Source organism: Meleagris gallopavo, chromosome 5, assembly GCF_905368555.1.
Source record: "Meleagris gallopavo chromosome 5, MGAL_WU_HG_1.1, whole genome shotgun sequence".
NCBI classification, from domain to species: Eukaryota; Metazoa; Chordata; class Aves; order Galliformes; family Phasianidae; genus Meleagris; species Meleagris gallopavo.
The window spans coordinates 25,414,491-25,438,137 of NC_139408.1; the positions used below are offsets into that span (position 1 = coordinate 25,414,491).

The window sequence follows — 23,647 nt, forward strand, 5'->3', positions numbered from 1 at the left end:
CTACTTTGTTAAACTACAATGGGAAAAACCCAGCTTCCTGTCAATTACTGCTAAGCAGTAGATGATCAGACCAAGCATCCGTGCCACCTGCTGTTGCATCTCTGCTCTTAATCAAGATTGCTATTTTCATATCCACAATAAAATGTATTTTCTACACAAGAAAAAAAAAATGCTCTGTGGTATTTGTTCCAGTTAAGATAGCTGTCTGGAACTGTACTTAGACAGGAGGAGGTGTTGTTCTACTCAGTGAAGCTTACCTGGATGAAGCCAAAACGGTTAGCTTGTGATAGAAGATGTAGGTCTCCTAGGTCTCCTACTTGCCCAGAGTGCTGTATGCTTCTTGCAAAGTTTGGCTGCAGTCAGCCTGGCTTCCCCAAAGCCACCAAGCATAAGTAACATGAGACACCCATTAACTATGTAGATTAAGGACATGACAGTGTAAGAAAACAGAAACAGAGGTGTTTCTTACCTGCTGGACAACATTGAAGAACAGACTGACTTCTGCCCAATGGGGCACAATTACATTCTCTGGCAGTAGTAAACTGATCTTCAGGTTTGATTGCCTTTTAAATAAACACCTCCAAGCATGTCATATTACAGAAGGATAACCAAGATAGGTTGAGTTCATGAAAACATTTGTGGCCACAGTATCTGTGCAAATAGTTTTAGACACCTAAATAAATTCAGTTCCAGAGACTGAGCACCTTTTTATCACTCCAGCTTCTCCCTCTGTCTCCCACAGTTAAGTAACAAAATAGATGCAATACTGCAGTACAAGAACAGCAGCATGGAGGACAGATATTACCATATATTTTCTGCACCATGCTTTGGGGCAAGGCATCTTTTTGTACTTTGTCCCAGTACAAAGAGGCTATATATCACCAGCTTGGACACAAAACAGGACATTTAATCATATTTATTATAACAAACAACAACTTCAAGTGAGCAAAACGTCACATAATGCTCAGCCTCAGGAAGCAGGTATGAAGAAACAGACTGTACTCGCTATTTCAATTCACACTACCCTGCTTTTACCAGACACACAGCACACCTACTTTCAGGGAAGCTCTGACTCAGTCATGTCTTAAAATCCCTAGAAAGAAGAAAAAAAAAGGCACGCAGATGGTGTATGCCCAATCAACCTCAATGGAATTTAGATGCTGACATCTAAATCTGCATTTCAAAAGATGCCACAGTTCTACCTACTTAGTCCTGGTTGTGTTTTTTTCCCCTCCACCCCAACTGACAATGCTACTTTTTTCCAGAAGGAAAAATACAAGGAAGAGGTAAGTTAATCAGCAAGATAACCAGCTTCATTTTGTCCAAACACTGGTCTTAACACAATATTTGCTTTCTGACAAACCTGTACTAATGGCAGACTCCTAGACAAAAGGAAAAAAAAAAAAATCCTCTGAAAAGAAAAATTGTCCTGAGAGATCTAATGAGCAGGTAATTTTCTGCTAACCCCCAGCAGTCCCAAGCACAAACTTCTGCTGAAGGAAACGCCTGGTGGATGAGAGGGAACTTGCACCCCGGCTTTATGATCTAACCACAGGAAGTGCCCACTGCCCTCCACAAAAAGTGTTCCTTTCATACCAGCTCTCCAGAAGGTGGCACTGCTTTTTTCCCCTCACTAAATTTCTTGTCTGTTCTTCCAGTCTGTAGTTTACTCGCTGGAGTATTTCCTGTCTGATAAAATTCAAACTCAAGGCAAGAAGGATTACAAAAAACAAGAAATAGCAGCTACATACCATTTATGTTCACATACTATAAAAAGAGTCATAAAAATACTGCCATCTGCCTTCAGTGAAAAATATAATCAAGTATTTTCTTCCTTATTTCAATTAAAAATTCCAAGAAATAACAAGTTCTGTTTCCATCAAGAGGTGGAAGAAAACTTAACTTAATCATCTACATCCTTTAAGAATAATGTTACACACGTTCTGGTGTATATATATTTAATATGTTTTAACTTCTAAAATGAGTCTTAAAAACATTAAAATCAAATCTTTGAAATTGAGCTCACAGTGAAAAATAAATAGAGGCTCATCTTCTTGTAGACCAGGTTACCTTTTCCCTCCCCTGGAAAGAAACCACATGAAGTTCAGAGATGAGCCAGTCACCAGGAAGCAATCCCCCTGCTTCACAGAGGGACTTGTCCACTCGACTTGATTCCTGGTTTGACCACAGTCTGTTACTGTACAAATACAAAAGTGTTAATGAGTCTAAAAAACAGCTGCTCTGAGCAATGATCAAGGTGCTTAAAGAACTTTTGACTTGGCGATCTATTTGCTGATATGAATCCTTCAGCAGTCACCAGTGCAACACATCCACAAACAGAAAGACCAGTACTGGTTTTGCACACAGAGACCTCCTGTATGCAGTATTTTCCCAGCAAGGACCTCACAGTGCATTCAGAAACACTAAATATTCCATCTGCATCTTCATTAGTAATTTCTATCCTCAAAGAGTCCATCTCCACTAACTTTGTGCTGTCACAGTACCTAGAGATTGTCTGGTCAGGTCACAGGGGTCACTCCTGGGCTCTTCTATAAGATGTTCCGATAGAAATAAACTGGAAATGCTGTCCAGAGCTTTTAAGAAATCCTGCAACAGACAGATACAAACCTGAGAACCTTTATTAACAAGTATCAATCTTCAACATGCAAGCATCACCACATGTGAAATAAGAGCTACTTTGCAGCACTGGTCTCAGGCTCTTCCCTGTAATTTGTACCCCCTCTCTAGAATACTCTGGCTTCTCTCCCATTCTGGATGTGGGAGGCCAAGAGGCCTGAAGGTGAGTGGTCAGCTAGGCCCCTTCCCAATAGGTCACTCTCAGCCAGCGCACTGCAAATGCATACAGGATGAAGTAAAAGATGGTAACTGAGCTGGTCTCCAACTTGGGTTAGTTTTCTTGGCAGTGATTCCACTGCATGGGATATTCTGGATTCAGGAGCAGATTTCAACCAAAGTACTGGTTACACTAACAAGTTATTTTTAAACAATCCCCTTGCTGTATTAAGCAGGAAATTCAGACAGGACACTGTTAACGACTACCTCTACAGGAAACTGAACTACAAGGATTTACTGTAGCTTTACTTTTTGCTTCACTTATTACTCTCTCTCTCTCTCTCACTCTCTGTCTCTCTCTTTCACACGCGTGCCTGCGCACACGCACGCACACACCCCCACCCCTAACTACTTACTGAGGGCCAAGGGAGCTGTTCAAGGCTACGCAAGCAACTCTCTATATCATTGGTTCGCATTAGATCATATTCTACAAGACCACGAAGGATGAAATGGAACAAATCCCACTGCAGAGGAAAAAAAAAAAAAAAAAAAAGAAAAAGATATCAACATCTCAAGAATAAGTACATTTTGTATTTGCTTCCTTATCTCAATGCAGTTCATGAGTTGCCTTCCTGGATCAGAATATGGAGAAAATGAGCAAAAGGATGAACCAAAGAGCAACATCCAAAACGAATAAGCAAAATTACTTTAGTGCATATATTGTATTCTACCATAACATTTTCAAAACTAAAAATCTCTAGTTCTCAGTTCCAAAACATACTGACTTTTAGTTCCTGTGTGTTCCAAACAGCTTGAAAAACATTCATATCCTTCCCAATTAAGCTGGTTTCAACCTGCAACTAGGCAAGGCAATTTTCAGCTTTTGCTAGTTGGGGATCTTGTAAGGTAATACCACATGTATACAAAAACGACAGCTGAAAGAAGACACAGAAGTGACCAACTGCACAGTCACGTGTGTTCAGTCCTAATAATCACTTAGATCCGAGTGGCCATTTCATCACTTGCTCCCAAATTAAGCTGTGCCTTCCAAACAGCCCCCAAGGCAAATACTGGAGACTGACAATTGTGCAACCCTCTTTTGCTCTGTCTCTGTGATTGAAGCCTGATGGTACCAGCCTTGCTCCCACTATCAGTTCACACTGCAACTGAGATAACTTCTATATGCATGTGTCAGACTAGAGCAAGTAACTGGCAGCTCCTCAGAGATGAATAAACCCTACCTCTTGCTGCTTCACTTCTGCAAGATAGCCAATGTTCTTCCTGCTGAACATCAGCTGCACAGGAACAGGTGTCCCAAAGTCCTCCTTCCAGACAGAAAGCAGCAGTTTCAGAAGGTCATATGTGGGATTATTCTTCACTCGGAGCCTCTCGGAGCTCTCTTCTGGGGGCTTGATCCCAAGACTAAGAGGAATGCGACCTGAAACTGTAAGAAACGGAAGATGAACTTCTGCACCTGCATGTTTTCCTTCTACAGCCATCAGCCCAGTCCAATAGCAGATTTTGCATAGCTGATAACTAAGCAATCACTAAAGTAAAAACACCTCTTGAGCATAAACCATTGAACGTAAGGGGAGTAGAGTCTGAAACATGCAAAAGTGTGCTCTGAAACTATACTAAGTGTCATTATATGGGAATATATTTATATTTCTCTGAGATAAAGAAGTTAGTTGGTATATAGTCCCAAATCTTGAAAGATGATTATTTCAGTTTCTGTTCAGTCAGCCTAACATTTAATAAAATAGGAACTAGATGCTATTCCAAAGAAAAGATTAACAGAGGAAAACACCATTTAAATCTAGGAAACATTAAACAGTTGTACATAGTTTTGATTATTGGCAGAGGTTACAGAAGTGAAAGTAAAGTCCTACAGTATTTAGCTGCCGCTGAACATACACAGAGGGGACAGTATCAAATCTTCCTAGATATAGGCTAATGAAAATGGGCAGATTTGCATTGCTACCCCCCAAAATGACATTTTAATTTATTCAGACATGGACCGAGAAGTGAACTGCATAAAAACTCCTTAAAAAGTTTCTAAAAATGGGGTGCTCAAGAAGAAAACATCTGCATACAGACAGCAAGCTCACACTGAGAAAAGCACTGCGCTGAACAGATTAGAGCAACAGGGAAAAATAATAATAATAAAAAAAAAAAAGAGCCATGAAAATATAATTGAAGGAATTGAGCCTTTCCCTTTTAGGTGGGAAAAAAACCCAACATTTTTAGGAGAAGAAAAACTGAAAGGTATAGCACACTTAAAGATCTCAATAAAGGAAAACCAATGAAGATATGAATAAGAGCACCAGATATGAAGAACAGTTAGTAACCTCCACAGAAGGTGTAAGGAAATAAGAACAACCATCCAAATTTGACAAAAAAAAAAAAAAAAAAAAAAAAAGCCAACAGACTCAATGGCACCAAGAGAACCAAAGATCACGAGCTCTAAATAGCAAAATCTCTAAAGCCAAGGATTCAAGAGAACGTTAACAACACATTTTAGCCTTAAACAGCTTTTCATGACTGACTTACCCAGCAAAGAAGCCAACTCAACCGTGCACTTTGCCAGCTGCTGTTCTGATGTGGGACACATGAACTGGAAAACACAGAAAGAGTTGCATCTTTGTCCCCACACCACAAACTGGACAAAACAGGACTTCACAAGGGATAAAAATATCAGGGGATAAAAGCATCAGAGAATAGCAGGCAGTTTACAGCAGGAAGCACAGAGCTGCAATCAGGAGACCAATGAAGACTGAAAGACAAGATCCCGAAGGGAAAGAAGTCCACAAAGGCAAGTTGTAACTAACGAGCACATCTGGAGACTAACAAATGCAATGCAGCTGTTTCAACTTTGCAAACTTGAATTGAGTTTAATGTCCTCTGCCTGAACTCAGCTGTGAGACAAGGCAAACAGGCACAAAGACAGCTCAAAGTAGTCCAAGGTTTTCACTGTTACCACTTTTTCTGCTTTTTAACTTTTACCTTTCTGCACCGAAGTGTCTGACTCAGTCTACCCAGCAAGCACTCCAGCCAGCCAGGATCAATCACTTCCCCTTCATCCCGTGGGCCCACAGCAATGCAGAGCACATCCTTGATGAAAAAGACAACAGTGATTGAGCTGCTAATATTCCACACTTCCCATGAACAGATCATTGGCCCTATGTAGAGGAGTGCTTTTCAGAGGTGAAAAACAGAAAGGGAATAAGAGAAAGACAGCAAGCCAGGAAGTGTGTACCTTAATCTCATTGATTATTTGAGAGGGAAATGGTGCACGGTGCAGACAGCCTGGAGAGCAGTCCTTTCTTAACTCCACAGCATCCTCATTGGGCAAGGGAAGTCCTGGGACTTTCAGCATTCTGTTGAATGTCGCCTTCACTTCTCTTTTAATCAGTGCTACAAAGGAAAAAAATATATATATATATATAACCCATCTACTTCCACTTTTTTCTTCAGGGAGGCAGACAACCTGTTTCCAAATGCTACCCATATCTGCCTCTCTCCTTCTGAGAACCGCTGCGAGTGAGGAAAGGACTTCACACTTTTATACCTTCCTGACTCTGAGCTCCCACTATATTAATGGCCAGAGGCACAAGTGAAGAGCTGCCCATTACTACCAGATACCAGTGGGAACCCATTTCATTTTCCATCAAAAGTGTTTCAGTAGCTGTAATGAACAAAGTAGCTGAGCCAGGAGACATTACCAAAGAAGAAAGCTGAATCGGCATGACAGTTCAACCACTGTGCCCACAAAAGATGTATGTTTTGTACCAAAATAAATTCTGACCAGCATCCAAAACACTAATCTCCTGCTGCTGCAAATGGTGTTGGATAGTCTTCCCCAAATTCTTGGCAGCATCTCCTGAAACAGTAGATTTTGAGAGACTCTGACGAGCTGCCAGAGCACTAGTACAGATTAAAAGGACTACAGTTGCCTTCAGCCTGCTGAAAACATACACACTTGAAGATGTGTTTGTTGTATAGAAGTTTTCAGAAGTTGTCTACACATATGGACCATAAGATGGCTTGACAGCTGTCTGTATCCTATATTTGAAATGCTATGACAAACTCAGCCTGAATTATATTTTCAGAAGCATTCCTTCTTACCATCCTAACAGCCTCCATAACTAAAAATCACTCACAAAGGTCAAGACTGAAAAGTCTCTGAAGATTTGTGGAGCTAGAAATCACTCCCTTAATTACTAAAGAAGGAGGAACAGAGCAACTGCATGCTTCCCAGTAAAGGAAAAGGGAGCACACTTCCTGCTTGCCTCCGCTCTTACACTCAAGTACTTCATAGCACCAGAATAAACTTCAATCCCTTGATCTCAGAAAAAGAGTGTAATATACAGGTTAGAAGTTCAGAGTGAGGAAGCTCACCTGCAATGTTAGCAGAAAGCCAGCCACAAGCCTTCTCAGTAGCCAGATCCACTGCAATGTCTTCTGCACTGCTCAAAACCTTCGCAGGGAGGAGGTGATAGGAGGCTTACTACCACAACACTAACAGTCAGTGAAAAAATCAGAAGAAAAAAAAACTCCAGAGAGATACAGCTTAATATGGACATGCAACATTTAAATAGAACACCACCATTTCTAGACAAACCATTAACTCTGAACAACAGAACAAACCCCATTGACCCCATATAAAAATTATCAATTATTTGTGAACTTGATTTTAAAATCAGAAGCGTTATCCTTGCAAGATGTATGTGATTTACCTACCACTCTAGTCACAGCAGTTAGCTATTGGCTAGATTATCACTTTAGTGTGATATCCAGGCACAGCCTGACAGAGGTGACTTAGCTATCAGGTTCTACATCAGCACATCAGTAAATTCCATCGTCCTAAGCTATTAAGGGGTAAGCGAGGCAGCAAGAGAAAAAAAGACAATACAGACTCAGAGCCAAGGCCTAGAAGGAGTCTTGGTGAAAATACGTACTGCTGCAGATGTTTCTTCTGGCAATAAGACCCTTACTGCCTCAGGACCTTTCTTTTTGCAAAATCTGCAAGAAAATAACGTGTCTCTGTATTACAGAAAGTTCTTGGACAACAGTCAGATATTCATTACTGCAGGAATTTTCACATGCCCTCCTACAGTCAAAATCAGCTGGAAGACTGCAGAGAAATAAGCCAAGCCAACAGGACCAGATAGGAAAGAATTAAAAGCCCTCAAGCTGCAATACTCAGTTTTCCAAAGGAGGGAAATACAACAAATGCAGTAAATGCCAGTTTGGAGTTGGATGCAGAGGGACAAACAGCACCTTTATTCCTTCCTACAAATATGGCGTTATCTGGCTGGAGGCACAGCAGACAGTCGCCCTAAGAAGAGCAGAGGTCAGGGACTGTAATTACCAGAACCTGAGCAAGACAGGCCAAGCCAGATTAGAGTTACAGATTCCACAATAAGAAGAGAAGGAAAGGCACGGGTTTAAATAACTTCTCCTCCTTACTCTCTGCCTTTGATAAGTGCCTGGGCTCCTTCATCATACAGATGAGCGCACACCTCTTCAAGCAGCTTATCATGATTAGCATCCTCCTCCTTCACTTTATCCTGCAACATGACTTCAGCCCTTTGAACCAGCTCTGCTACCAGTGTCGCCCTGTGAAAACACAATATAAAACAATTCAGACATACTGAAAACAACAAAAGGAACAATGCACACTAACTGTCATCAGCTATTTCCCTCATTTCAGGATACCTCTCTCTCTCAGGCAGAAATGCAACTAGTTACTCTAATAAAACAGTATTAATCACACCATTTCTTTGTTGGTGGTGGTTTTTTTTAAATACCAAAAAGGTAAGGAAAAAAGTAGCAAGTAGGGATATCAGAATAGTATTAACAGTCCAGAGTCAAAAGTTTGAGTTTTAACAGAAATAAATGGTTACACGGTAACTTTTCTGGCACCAATACTTCTACAATCTCAATGAGTTGTGGTCAGAAATGCAGAGATGTCACCAGCAGCACCGTCCTACCACTGCTCCTCACAGATTGATACTGCTTAATGTCTTTAAGTTGGACAACTGGACAGAGTAAGTCTTCAGCAAGTTTATGAAGGGCACGTGAGGAGCCAGGGCTGCCTCTCAGAAGGACCCCGACAAGGTGAAGAAATGGTTTGACAGTGGGGCAGTGATTCTGTACTGGGTGTAAGGGCCAAGATCTATCAGCTAGGGACAACTCTCCAGACAAGGATCAAGCATTCCCAGCAGACAGGCTGTACCAAAGAAGAGTGGCTTCTCACTGGCCTCAGGTTACCAAGAGCACAGTCAAGCAAGTCAAGAGGAAGCTACCATTCTCTTCACTGCTGTAATGCTGCACTTGAGACTACTAACACAGCTGGGATGCTGGAGCACATGACTTACAAGGAGAGACTGGGGGAGCCTGGCTCATTAAGCTTAGAGCAGGTGAAGTAGGAGGAAAGGGTCATAGAGAACACAGAACAAGACTTCCAAGGAACATACAGCAAAAGTATTAAAGACAAGATACACAAGCTGCAACAAGGGAAATTCTGATAGAATATAAAGAAACATTTTTCACAAATATTGGTAAAATTATGCATTGAAACTGCTGAATCTCCGCTCTGGAGGCTTTCACACCTCAATTGGACAAGGTGCCAAGCAACCTGACCTAACTATAAATGGCCCTGCTTTGAGCGTGAATTTGGAAGATGATGCCCAACATCCACTTCCTTCCAACCTACATTTTTCTATAATTAGCAAGAATGCTATGAAACAGATATTAAATCTCAAAACGCTACTCCATGTTCACATTCTAAGTGCTCCACAGTCACGCAGTCCTCCTCTTTACATCCCATCACAAATCCCCCCGTCAAGGAAATCTGATGTCACTGGACATAACGTCATAACCCAATACAGCCTTGGTGTTCAGCTGTACAGCATGCTCTGAGGGAAGTTTTCTTCCCCTCATTCCTCCTCCTCTGCACACACAACTTTAAAGGATCATCTCTTTGCCTCGTTAGTATTATGTTATTTCTTATATCGCAGAACAGATCATCAGCACTTACTTGATGTGCTTAACACAGTTTGATCCCACTCTCTCTGCCACAAACTCAACTGTTCTCCGCAAAGAGGGAGGCTGGTTGTGGAAGAAGGCCTGTTCCAGCTCTACCTGTTCAAAAGAAAAGCACTACAATTGAGTAGAGCACTCCACCCACACCCTCCTCTCCTCATCGCAGGAGCAGACAGAACTGCCATACATAACTGTGCTACAGGTTAATTTGCCTGCACTTGAGTATTCTGCTCCAGCAATATCTGGTGCCTTTGTAAACTACCCATTCCTCATTTCCTCCTAACCACTTAACTCAAAGTTCACGTTCAGTGTTTATGAAGCTACAAAAGCAAACAATCAGTAAAGAGAAGAATGGGAAAGCTCTGACAGCAGCTGCTAATGTTAAGTCATCACATAGGGCTTATTTTTGGAAACAAAGAATCCTCTCCTAAATGCTTGGTAATTAATTCTGCATGCTCCTACACTCTACAAAAAGCATGGCTACAACCTAACTAAAAGCAGTTGGTGAGAGATGTGCCAACATTTTATGCTAAAGAAGATATAGTTATTCTAAGAATGCTTACTAAACTTCTCTAGATTTCAACATTCATGTGGTTTCCCAGCCACGTGATTTAACCAGAATAAGGAAGACTAAAGATACCCGACTGTCAGACACAACATCCCTTGCTGTCTAGGTGCATACTTTTCTTTCCCTAACACCGGGATATCACTGTGTATCCTACTGCCATGCAGGGAATTCCTCCTACTCTGCTTTCACTTGTGACTTCCAGATTACCTGCAGTTTCCGCTGTGTAATGGAAGTCTTTGGTGCCAAGGACTCTGCAGCTGTTGGAGTGATTTTCCTTATAAAGCCACCATTTTTTACTCCATTACCAGCCACAAAAGAGGCGAGTAGTTTCCGCAGCTCTCCTGTACAGAGAGACACGCAGAAGCAGTCATCATCCCATAAGCAAGGGCAAAAACCAAAAACTCAGAGACAGAAATTCACAATGATCAGTCCTGTTTCCAGAGCAAATTCTTTCAACTTCTGTGGAAGCTGAAGTTTCAGAAGAGCAGAAACAGAGAAGCATTTCACCTATCTAACTAGCAGGGCAGAGTAAAGCAGACTCCTAAGCTAAAGCAGGATCCCAGAAAGTTCCCTGGCATGTACAGATTTATTCAGAAAGATCAGAAGAAGCCATTTCTATGAAACCCTTTTTAGCACAGTAAGCAGAAATCATAACAAAATCTACAGAGACAACAAGACAAGAAAGATTACAAAAGAAATACAATAGAGTCAGAAGAAAACCACGGTGGAAAAACTCAAAGAGCTCTTCAACCACTAGCTTTCATGATGCAGGAACACCAGGGTTATCACACAGTTTTCCTAGCAGCCAAGTCCCAAGAAGCAGAGAACCATCCCATCATCTGGCATTCTGTTCTGTACACATAAAGATTTCATCAATCATTCCAAGAAAAAGATGTCTAAGACAACAACCTGATAAAGCAGCAGGACTCAAAAGGATTCTTCCCCTCTGCCTAATAATAGAAACACACCCAAAGTTCAAGATACTTCTCATAGTACAAATGCCTATACCTAGGATACAAAAGTTGTATACTTACTCATTATTGTGTTTCTTCTCAGTTTGTAAAGGACAAGCTCTCCTTTTCCTCTGCTTTCAAGCTCTGTACAACTGCCCTGACTGGGCAGCCTCCCTCCCCTAGAGTCATCAAATAACTATTCTCAGTTGCAGGTGTTTCCAATACAGATTTTTAATCAAGGTTCACTTACACACAGCTGAGACCCAAAGCTGTGAGGAGGTGTAAGAAAGACAATTCAAGGACTCACAGGACTAAAGAATGCTAGGACAAAAAAGAAAAAAAAGAAAAAAAAAAAAAGAAAAAAAAAAACTCACCAAGATAGGGGCAGCAGGTATAAAGTAACTGCTGATCCACCAAGGGCACAGAGTCCTAGCGAGAGAACAAAAGAAAAGCTGAAGCAACACAGCAAGAAAGAAATCTTATACACGTGGTCACATACAGGTTTCAAAACTGCTATTCTGTGAAAACAACAGAAACAACTAGATTCCAAATTCACAGTATAATTATGTACTTGCAGTCCAAGTGTATCTCAACCTTTTCTTCTGATTACTGTCAAAGCCCAACTAAATTTTGATAGTTAGAAAACCAGGACTGTTGCCACAGCTGCTTTTTGTAAAACAGGAGCCTAACAATGGAGGAGCATAAATGAGGAACACCTGCTGCATATTAAGCCTCCACAGGTGTCTTCATCAGACTTGCTAGAACACCACACTATGGAGTAACACCACCTCAGTAAGACACAGTACAGGCAGAGGCACTGGAGGAAAAGCAAATTCTGATCCCATGGGCATAGGCAGCTGTGTAATGTACTCATTTGCAAAATATTCAGTTACCTCTGCATCTCATCTCTGCCACTAAAGAGATGATGCAAAACAGAGGTTTCTAATTTGGACAAGACTTACGTATGTCTTCAAAAACATACTGCTGATTTTTCACGGAATACCATCTATTCTCCTGCATGTCTGGGAGTTACCTAAAACATCACACATACTTCTCTGCTTGCTCAAATTATTTTTAGTTTACTCACTCTTTATCATGCAGCTGGTCAACAGGTGACACCAAAAATAGTAACTTTGCTTTGACAGACCTGTTGTACTATTTTTGTTGAGTTCACAATTACTATTAGTAACTTGAAGGAAGAACTGCAATTTAATCAGCTCACCTTGTACTGAGATAATCAGAGAACATATGATCTTCCCACATAACTTGGCATCTATTCTGTGAGCCATTATCACAGCAGAGATGCCCTTTGCCTGACAAAACCCTGAGTTCTGAACACATACAGTTGGCAATCCAGAATGCAATGCAAACGAGCACTCTCTGGACAAACCAGGAATGACATTGGCCTAGATAGTCTCACTCAGTGCAGCTGCACTGAAGCCAAATTCCTGACAAAATCTTAAATTCCTGAGGCCATGGCAGGTCCACCCTTATCCAAGGATTCAGAGGGCCTGCTACTGCACTAACTTACCAAAGCCTGAGCAGATGTCACAGTATCCATCACCAATCCCTCCTGCCTGACATCCGTGGCAAAAAACAATTCCTCAGGGACTGATGGAACCTGAAACAGAAGCCCCAGTCGGAACAGCCCAAATAACAGTCAACTTATACCATTTCTGAAAGAACACAGTAGTTTTTTAACCATTTAAAAATAAATAAGATAACAAGGATCCTCTCTGCCATAAGGAGACTTCCCTGTAAAATTAAAGATAAATTAAATCACTATTATGAGTGCCACCTTCCTTACCCTCCCCTATGGTATCTTCAACCTTTCCTGCAAATTCCTGCTAACAAATCACCTTACTTCCATCTGAAGACACAAAAGAATTTTAAAAGTTTATCACATGCCATCCTTTGATCCAACAAGAAAATCCCCATTCATTCAAGGATGCCAGTTAGCACCCTATGTTTGTGTCCCAAGTTCTAACACGAATTTGCCAATGTTTTTACAAGGATGTGGATTTAAGGACCAAGTGTGCTTCAGCAGCGATTAGAATTCATACTGGGAAAAAAAGTTACTTCACACAGTTTAACTACAGGACAACAGTTCTCTGTTAGAATACAGAGGTTTGTTTGAACCCCAAAGTAGCACAAAAAGAACCTAGTAATTTCAAGTGTTTTAATTCATTTCAGTATTGAGTGTTTATTGGGTTCTGTGGTCTGCCTTTTCTTTGGGGAAAATCTGTGTGCATGCAATAGACTACCTGAAAAAGCCAACCCAGAACTGCAAGGATCAGCAGTTTGTTCAGGAAACTCATCTCTTTGTCTTCAGAAAGGACCATTAGCCTGCCATGCATAAAAAGCAACAAGAGGCAGTGTTAGATTTCATTACTGCAATTTACTTTCAGGAAAAACATTCCAAACCACTCAGTTTCTGATCATACTATTTGTAATCATGTACACATTCCCTACTTGTTTGCCTACAGAATGGAGGGCAAATTCTACTCTTTTGCACATACACATTTGAATAATGTGCTGTTTTAACACTGGAGAAACCTAGAATGTGCCTCAAATTTTCCTCACGTATATCACAAAGAAAACTAGAGCATTAATTAGGCACTGCTCAACCTGCGGGTCTGAGGTTTAAATTCAAGGTTTAAAATTTGCAGCTGCAGATGTAGAATGGGTGAGTGAGAATTTAAAGAATGTTGTTTATTCAGTGAACATGAACTTACTGCATCTCTCTTTGTTTAAGATATGCTCCCTTTGCAGTGCTATCTAAGATACGAACGCTCATGATTTGCACGCAAAAAAGTACCTTTATAAGAAATTCAAACTAGCACCAGCATGTATTCTCAAACAAAACCATGCACAGAAGTTTTTTAACTGATATATTTTCCCAGGCTCTTACCTGTATACCTGCAGCAAAAGACAAAATACCTTCCTATAGTAATCAAGGAAAGGAGCAACATGATCCACAAGGGAAAGAAACTCCACGATCCAAGGAATAGTGAGGACAGAACGCTGATTCCGAATGGATCGTCTTAGAAGCTTCAATATGTCCAGTACAGGCAAAGTCTTAATGAACAAAATAAGTTAAAGCAGCAGCTTGAAGTTATCTTTTAATAATTAAATATTTTTCTGTATCATTACTATTCTTTCTAAGATTTCTTCTGTACAAATAAAAGGTGACTTTTTTGGCTAATAAGAACATTTATCTGCACACCAGGAGAAGCAAAAATTATGCTATGCGGGACAGTAACCACAGGTCCCACTGGGACTTTCAAATACAAGGTTGTAACACTAAAAGCATGACTGGGTACAGATGGAGTCAAGGTTTAACCCCTGCCTTCTTGCATTCATTACATCACTCTGCTAGGAGGCGAGTGAAAAACTACCAAATCATTCCCTGTAGCTAGATTTTACACTATAAAGGCAAGTTTTACCTAGACTCATCAGAGTCTAGCAGCTCCAAATTAGCAAAAATAACAGCACCTCGTCCCTCAGCATCAATGCATTACTCCCTTTTTCTGTTACATAATTTTTTCTGTTTCCAGCTTCAGAATGTGTGATGGGGCACAGAATAGCGTAACACCTTCCCAGCAATCACTCCCTTGCTTTGAACAGGCACAACTGTTCATAATACCCTTACTGGATTAGGAAGTCTGCCTATCAAGCAATAGGCCACATTAGATTGAAGTGCTTGTTTCTTACTTGGTTCCTCAATGCTACTGCAGTGTCTTGCAGGTCTCTAGTTGGTTGTTCCACAGTGCGATATGGCAAGAATACAAGAAAGCCCAGGAACTTGGCAAGGAGTCTCAAGCTCAACAGTACCACAGTGAAACGCTTCTTTTCATCCTGCAACGAATAAAAGCAAACTGGGGAATGTCACTCTGAGCTGGCAAAGCCACTACCCACACTAAACTTCTACTCCCTTCATGTAAAAAGGGTCACAAAGCTTCATCAATGCTTTCCATAAATGTTTCCAAAATGCATATTTGTCACACATATTTTAAATTGGTTTTGCCTCTACTGCATCACTTACTATGAGAAGATATTGAGAGTTTTCTAGAACAAGAAGCTGCTCAGCCATATATTCATATTAACAACTTTGGAGACAACGAGAACTGACTTTTTGCTGCCTCCTTTGCACCACTACTCCTCTGCAAGTTTTCGTGCATCTTTGGCTGCTACTTTGCTAACAGTCTAAAAGCTATGATACTTGTGATAGGTGTAAGTGAGTAAAGGGACACCTGAACAGGCTTCACCACAAATTCACTGCATCTTTCTGCATGGAATAGCAACAATAAAGGAGCTATGGGAACTGAATACAACAACCAAACTCAGTTGTTTCAATGATGAAACAGATCTAACACAAGGTGCTAACAATATAAAAAGAGGCTCCTCCACAGGAGATCACTTTTCAAACTAGCACATCTCATCTCTTAAGACAGTTCTATGAGACATTCTGAAACATGAGTAAACGGGCAGGGCTTGGACGTTGTACAAATTACAGAGTTATGACAAAACATAAGAAAGAAACCCTTGTCCCGTAAATTCACTGGTAGAAACTTAAAAAAACTTGCAACCAAAACAGTTCTTTCAGTACAGGTTCAGTTCAGGGAAACTCCAGCCAGATATATGTGCGAAATACAGCCTCACCTGTTCATCCATATCTGTTTCCCCGTCACTGTGCTCATGCTCCACCAGAGTAAGGCCATCTAGCTCAAGTATCTTCAGGCACAGGCTATCCACCAGGTGCTGATTGAACTGGTAACTTCAGCAAAAGATGATGATGAGTCAGATTGGGCTGCAAATAGCAGTACAACCTCAACTAACACGCCATAAAATTTAAAACTGATCTCTCAATTATATGAAGCATTAAATGACAAAGCAACTGACAGAAAACAAACCAAGTGATAAAACTAGTGCTGGCTGACTCCCTTTTCCACTCTTAAGCTCTTCAAAGCAACACTGTTTAATATGTCCCAGCAAAAGGATAATAATATGGATCTGTCTAAGCAGGAAATAAATGAACTTACATTCAAATCTGCCATATATGGTAACTCATCTATGCTCTGGACTGGGAAAAACTCATTCAAGAAAACCAAGAAACTGGCTTCCATCCTCTAACTCCTTCACTCCATATGCTACTGCACAAGAAATGTATAGCAAGGGCACCAGCCTGTCAAACATGTCTGCACTTCTTGGCACTGGGAAATGCAGGTAGCCTGTGGCAAGATTAACATCTTGGTTCAGTGATTACCATCCAGCGTAACATAGTGCAGAAATGCACTCCATGCCCCAAACAGAACCTGTTAATGTGCTCACTGGCCAAGGACATTAAGTGTGGTGATACACAGCTTCAGAATATTCCTGATAATGCACTACCTGGTTACACTATGCCCCAAGGCCTCTGAACCCCTGCTGCAACAACCACACAGTTTTCCCCACACATTCCATGCTTTGCCATGGAAATAGTAACCAGCTGACCTTCCTGCACTGAGGATGAAGTCCCTGAAGAACTGCTGGCACCCTGGGAATGAAGGGGGTGGGCAAGGTCCCCTGATGCTTTGAGGAACAACAAATCTTTCCTGCAACCTCTTCAGACGGCTCAGATTATCAGGACCCAACATATTAAGGACATCCTGGTCTGGGGTGTCTCCCCAGCTCACACCACCACCAATAGGATCTTTACACATCTTTAAGAGAGAGAAAAAAAAACAAGAAAGTAGAAAACTCATAATCAAACATCGTTTCATTTTGTCTCTTCCCCTGTGCACTCTTCCTTTTTCGTGAGATTTTGTTTTAGAAGGAATTCAAGCATGGTCTTTTCAGCCAGCACACACAGAAAAATCTCTTTACCTCATGTCAAGACACACTACCCACCTTGGCCATAAATAACCTAGAGATTCTGAGAGATGGAAAACACACAACTAACTCAGGCACATCTAGCAGCCAACATCTGCATGTGGAGAAACTTCCATCACTTGCACAGTCTTCTCCTGACAGAACATTGATGCAAATTTAGATTGGACATGAGGAATTCAATAGTTCACATCTTTCATGTAACGTGAGTGGATTTTTTTTGTGCCTAATCTGCTACCCAAAAGGAACCTATCAATAAGCCAGCCACTTACAGATGGAATACAGCAAGAATTTATACTCCGGTCAGGAGCATCCTTTCTTTTTTCATTCCTTCAGCAACTGATCAAAAAAATTCCTGCAAATACAGCAATACTATACCAAAAAGAGACTGTTTGGCTGTTACACAGAAGAACGTGAGACTCTCTAAAGGCAGCATAATAATGTTGCTAAGGAATGGAACTAGGAACCTCTTCATTTCATACACATCAAAACGTATTGTTATTATTTCTAAAAATTAATTATTCTAAAACTAGAATGTCAAGGGTAAGTAACCACAAAGAATAAGTTCTTACAACTCATGACATGCTCACCGTGCCTTACAACTGGATAAGGATCAGTCATCACCATAACTCATCACCGATTTGTAAATGCAAGAAATTCTCTTCCTGAAGAGTGGGCTCTCCCAAAAAAGAAAAAGTTTCAAAAGGAAAGTCTCAAATTTGCAAGACAGCTTATTTCTCAGGCTGAGGAAGGATCAAATAACTTTTGACATATTCATATTGACATATCCATAGAAAAAAAAAAAAAAAGAACTGAGGAACTTACCTGGGTGAGCTGCTTCTGAAAGAGCCTGGCAAAATGGCTGTGGTTGCAGGTTGCAGACAGGTGAGCCATCATGGCCCTGTGAAGGAAAACCTCACAAAATGCTGACTAGATCTTTGTGGTACAAAAATAGTATTTTAACTTCAAATTACACCAAAATCACAAACTAACAGCTTTTAAGAAAGTGATCTTCAGTTTTCAAAGGCCATGGAAAAAAGGAGCCTCTTTGCAACCAGGTTGCAAGCCCCATTTGCTGATCATGGAAACAAAAATTCTCCCTGGATTTTTCCTTAGTGTCTGCAGAGCAAACACAGCTTAAGGGACAAAAAGACTCTTCTTTTCCTGCAATAATATCTTTATTTAAGAAGAAAAAGTATACATTCATCTCCCATTTCCTCCTGTGCAGTGAGCTGAGAGCTTACATAGATGCAAGTAAGAAAACAGCAGTAGTTCTGATGCCCAAAGGGGATGAACATTCCTCATTTAAACCTCAGCCTTGTTTTGCTCCATGTAACTTCAGTAGGCTGGTGGTTAAGATTAACACAGAAACCCACAAGGCAACTGCTTTCAAAAACACAATGGTTTCTTTATATACACATTATATTTTGATTACACAGTAAATAGATAAAACCATTTGCTTTCCATATGATGACAAACTAGTCTAGTTTTCAGAGCCAAGACACCAGAACCTGCTGAAATACTTATAAGAGATAAAAGTTTCTGTACATATAACACATACATTAAAAGGAATGGGGCACTGGAAACATGAACTATGCAGAAAAATGCATCAGACCACAACGTACTGGTTGTGAGAGTAACTCTTTCTGTGACTGGGAACAGGGTAAGAGTTACACCAAGACTCATCACATTAGGCCGCCACCACTTATACCTTGTTTCTTTAAGAGGATAGTTGAAAATTTTATATAGAATATAGAAGCAACTTTGCACAGATGCTACCTGCCAAGAAGCACAGAGCCCCTTACAGCTCAGACCATTAGAAAGAACATAGAAATTAGGATGCTGAGTCTGGTATGTTACACTAGTAATTTAGCTACACTAAAGCTAAATTTCAGTTCTAGATGGGGTTACAGAAGATCCTACCTGATCTTGCTGCCCAGAACTCTTTCAAAGTCCCAACCAGGTTTTTCATGGTTATCCTCCCATTCACGCAGCAGTTCATAAAAAATATCCCTGTGAACCAAGACATTTAAGGAATTTCTACTCTTCTACATCTGAAGTAGCAACAACTGAGCAGTCAATTGCTTCTAAACTACCCAGTGAGACTCTACCTTAGATTAAGTAATTCAAGCATCTACACATTCTGATACTCCTGCCCAAGCTCAGACAGAATGACCAAAGTACCCACTTATCAGACATACTGAAGATCGAGAAGTGGGAAAAAATAAGCCACACAAAATAATACCTATGAGGAGAAAAAAAGGACCAAGACAACTCGCCATTCTCCCCTCACTCTGTTGCTGCAAGCATGGAGGAAGGTGGCACAAAGAATACAAAGCATACCAGATATATATTCAGAAGCAATCTATATATATGGTGCCACAACATACTGGCATTTACCAGAAACCTCAAAAACTCCTGAAGAATTAGGCTACTCTTCACTAAAGACATGAAACATTTAGCTCCTGCAGTCAAGCTGGACAAAGACACTTCTTTTCTTAATTAGAGTGAAAATCTACAGTATGTAGCATAAATGGAACATTCTTGACATCTTTTGTTCACAACTATGGGCAGACAATATCTTGTGAGTCATACAGTAATGGTAAAAGAATCTTACCTTTGTTTCTTAAATATGTGAAATGCTCTGTCACTGGGAAAGTTAGAACGATTGTCGGTTTCTGGCTGGAAAGAAACAGATTGCACAGAGCATGGCAGCAGCAGAGACACCTGTTGAAAACATAAAAGCAACAATTAGGCAAACGCAAGTGTAATTTATCCAATAATCTGACACCCAGAATAAGCAGTGGAGAGAGGTGATGGTGAAAACAGGAATCACTAATTGAGTTGTTCAGACTCTACTCATGTTAGTCAGTAAACACCAAAGGCTGCAAAACCTACATTACACCACAGGCAGAATCACTCATTATGAATGCAAGCTTCTTATCTCTATAGGAAAGCAACTTCTTTTTCAACAGATTGCAATTAGTATTCATACAGTGTGGAAAGAATGATCTGCAAACAGTCAAAGCGTATCTTCAACACAAGGCTTCTGAGAATGCAGGAGGACAGAAGCCTCTGGACAATTTCTGTATTCCGTCTCCTATTTTAAAAGTATATGCCTTCAAGTAACAAAAAACCTTATCTATAACCTTAGCTAAACTGATCAGTTACTGATGTGCTCTAGTCTCAGGAAGCGCACTCTGCTTTCTTTAGCAAATGCAATGGGATGCACGAAACTAAACAGAAAATAGATGCATTCCTAGCATCAAACTTCAATTCCCTGACTCAGATGATCCGATCAGGAAACTCATTTTTTCCAGACTGCAAGCTTTGTTTACCTCAAAGAAGCCTGTAGATATAAAACAAATTCACTTCTCCCCAACTACATTATTTATTGCAACTAGCTGGCCATTTTTCTGGGATTAATGTTGATTAGATACAAATCTCAAAAGCAAAACTTGGCTCTGTTTAACCACTAGCTAAGGTCCACAGTATCAGGACAGCCAGCAGTGATTCACAACTAACATGAGATTATGCAATTCACTCAATGAGAAAAAAAAAAAACATACAAAAAACAACTTTCAGACACTTCCCAAAGATGACATGACAAAGAGACTCACAGTAGAAGGAACGAGAGTTAGCATTAAGGCCAACATAAATAAAGCTTCATCAGCACAGAGGTATAAGAGAGCATTCAGTCGAGGTCTGCCAATATTTACCTTGGCAGTGCTGCTTTCATATGCCTGCTTGAGCCTCTCATGCAGGGTGGGAGAAAAAGTTGCAATCCGTTCATTTTCAGCCAAGAACTTCAGTGTCCCCTTTTCTAAATGGGAAATAATTCTGCCAAGACAACATCCATAAAACCCACAGACATACAGACACAAACAACAACATGATCAGACCCAAAGAAATGTTTACATCATTCTTAAGAAGCTACCAAGTAAAGACTTCCAAGCCCCGAGTCACCCTGGATCAAATCTCACTGACATCTGCAGGGACATTTTTTCTTACTGCATTCATCTCATGACTTCCCATTTCTTGCATACAGAGGCCAGCACAAGGAAAATTCACAGCCATCCAAACTTAAGCCAAACTTAAGGGTATTTTGAGGGAAATTTAATCTCCATACCTGGAATTAGTAAAGCTCTAAGATCCAAGCACACTTGCATCATCTCACACATAAGCAGAGGAAATAAAAAAAAAAAAAACATCTCAACTCACTCATATTGATAATCCAAGACCTGAACAGCGAAGTAAACGCAATTGTGCACACTTCGGAAGTGCTGCCTCCCTGATACATCTAATGGGAAAAAAAGAAACGTGACAACAACACCTATCACAATTTATAAGCTAAGCAATCAATAATATGCTCTGGAGGAAAGAAGGAACTGCCATATCCAAAGAATTAAATGATCTTCCAGATCGGTACCCAATTTCCAGAAGTTCCTATTCCCTGGCACCTGATAAATCCCCATCTTTCTGATACTAACAGCAACTAAATTGTTTGATGCTTTATGGGAAAGAAAATATTCCTTCTCAGCTTTTTGGCCAACAGTAAGCAGAGCCAAACAACAAGCAGACCAACTGCAAGCACTGATCAGCTGCTGCTGCTGATGATCACGTTGTGTTCCTAAGCTCAGCCCTCAGAAACACTGAGAAGCAAAACAAAGGTTAAACAAATAAAGTGTTCTGAAGTTTTCATCTTAAAGCCACTCTCTGCTTTTCATACCTATATCAAACTACTGATTGTATCAAGAGTAAGTATGAATTTGCCAAAAAATCAAACGTAACAATTATTTATTTATATTAACAGCCCTATGTGCCCACATCTGTGACCCAACATTTAATTTAAGAAACACGTGGCAAGCAACAACACTTGTGAGTTGTAAGAAAAAACAGAGGAGAGACTAACATATCTGTCCTTCTCTCTGAAAGTTTGTTTCAGCAAGGTGCTGTAGGTACTCACACTACAGCAGAAAAGTAGATTCAAACACGATCTAGCAACCCTGATCTATCATGTAGAAGTAATACCTCCCATAGACACATGATTTTTATCAGCATCTCAGATGAGTCCCACTGTTTTTTACGGCATTGGATACTACCTGTTCAGGCTATGGGCAACTTACCAACATCACATTATCATCATTCACAGGAAGGACATTCTTTCCACTCAATTCTACTGTTTACCTTTACTTCCTTCATTGACTTCAAGGTCACTCTCTTCTTCCTCTGAAGCAGAAGTTCCTTTAGATGTTAACAGTTGCAGAACAAAAAAAACCTCCAGGAAAATATTTGGCACCAGGTTTTCTGGAAGAGAAGAAATGTGATACTAGAGATGAATATTTTAATCTGTTTTAATCTGTTTTAATGAATGAAGGTAAAAAGACAGACAACTGTTCTAAGGCAAAGTCTGTAAAGAACTCCCTCCCCACACACACAGCCACAGCATATATCAACAAGGAAAGATGTGTGAGGGAAGGGTCTGGCTGCTCAAATAATGACCTCATCAGATAGGACCACACAACTGCAGCCTCCTACAGGTCAGAGTAGTGCACCACATTCATCTACTTCCCTAAATTTTTATATAAAATCTATTTATTTTAATAACTGAGTTTATTTTAATAAGCTGGCATAGCTTATTCTTTTAGGAGTTAATTTTACACGGCAACCACGCTAGAATTTCTACTTGTTATCTGCCTTCTCCTCACAGTGCACATGCGAGCTCAAAGCTCACAGAAGGGTCAGTCTCACATCTCAGTCTTCACCTGCTATACACGATGAGTAGAGCTGTGCCAGACACTCCAACTGTTTCTTGCAGGAAACCTTTGCAGGATCTGCGCAGGTCACCAGATGGCTTTCAGCAGGAAGGCTAGCACTGCGAGTGTAAGTGGGCTTAGTAGGAGTCCCAGGATCGGGAGATATCCCTGCAGGAGAAGATGTCTGGTGCAGCAACTTGCATCTGAAATTCAAGAGCAGCAAAAAACTGTGTGGCTTAAATGGCACACAGCAACCGTGTGACCAGAAGAGAGACCTTTCCCTTCCAGCACAGCATGAAGGAAGTCCTGCAGTAACTAACCACATCATTTATACTGTCTAATCCAGCTTTTAGCATGGCAGTGCTAAAGAAACACATTCAAATTCCTACTCTGATGATGCAGCCTGTCACTTTGGCTGCTTACGTTGCCTCTTTTCATCTAAATTGGTATTTGTTAAAAATATTGAACCTGTCCTCCAAAAAATAATATTGTCCATGTAATTTCTAGCTATTGCCTAGCTAATTAGCTATTGTCTAGCTAATTGCAGCTAGACACTGCAAAGTCTGTGAAAATAAGGTTCAGCTCCAGACTCCTAGCTATATTTACAAGTAAATAATGCCCTGAGAAGAATCAATATGAGTACGTGCAAAGGCAATGCAACA

General features: G+C 40.5%; 1 protein-coding gene across 9 annotated transcripts in view; it reads right to left on the reverse strand.

Annotated features, from left to right (window-relative positions):
• CDAN1 (codanin 1) overlaps window positions 1–23,647 on the reverse strand; it is a 58,029-nt gene that overhangs the window by 27,983 nt on the left and 6,399 nt on the right. For 8 of the 9 annotated variants that reach the window (XR_014883520.1, XR_014883518.1, XR_014883519.1 and 5 more), the window contains exons 4-28: window positions 22,995–23,188; window positions 22,417–22,536; window positions 21,451–21,529; window positions 20,949–21,069; window positions 19,847–19,956; window positions 19,153–19,242; window positions 18,055–18,130; window positions 16,855–17,063; window positions 16,024–16,138; window positions 15,076–15,219; window positions 14,273–14,439; window positions 13,626–13,707; window positions 12,893–12,982; window positions 11,736–11,790; window positions 10,616–10,749; window positions 9,836–9,957; window positions 8,263–8,412; window positions 7,752–7,815; window positions 7,192–7,270; window positions 6,050–6,207; window positions 5,797–5,904; window positions 5,344–5,407; window positions 4,035–4,237; window positions 3,210–3,317; window positions 258–2,607 (exon numbers count right to left, since the gene is read on the reverse strand). Coding sequence is in view for 1 of the 9 variants with exons in the window: in XM_085224855.1 (XP_085080981.1) it covers window positions 2,482–2,607; window positions 3,210–3,317; window positions 4,035–4,237; window positions 5,344–5,407; window positions 5,797–5,904; window positions 6,050–6,207; window positions 7,192–7,270; window positions 7,752–7,815; window positions 8,263–8,412; window positions 9,836–9,939; window positions 10,616–10,749; window positions 11,736–11,790; window positions 12,893–12,982; window positions 13,626–13,707; window positions 14,273–14,439; window positions 15,076–15,219; window positions 16,024–16,138; window positions 16,855–17,063; window positions 18,055–18,130; window positions 19,153–19,242; window positions 19,847–19,956; window positions 20,949–21,069; window positions 21,451–21,529; window positions 22,417–22,536; window positions 22,995–23,188 (2,950 nt within the window). In the remaining 8 variants the exon portion in view is untranslated. Of the gene's footprint in view, window positions 1–257; window positions 2,608–3,209; window positions 3,318–4,034; window positions 4,238–5,343; window positions 5,408–5,796; window positions 5,905–6,049; window positions 6,208–7,191; window positions 7,271–7,751; window positions 7,816–8,262; window positions 8,413–9,835; window positions 9,958–10,615; window positions 10,750–11,735; window positions 11,791–12,892; window positions 12,983–13,625; window positions 13,708–14,272; window positions 14,440–15,075; window positions 15,220–16,023; window positions 16,139–16,854; window positions 17,064–18,054; window positions 18,131–19,152; window positions 19,243–19,846; window positions 19,957–20,948; window positions 21,070–21,450; window positions 21,530–22,416; window positions 22,537–22,994; window positions 23,189–23,647 lie in introns of those variants that run through there. The other variant, XM_085224855.1, reaches the window with a different exon arrangement.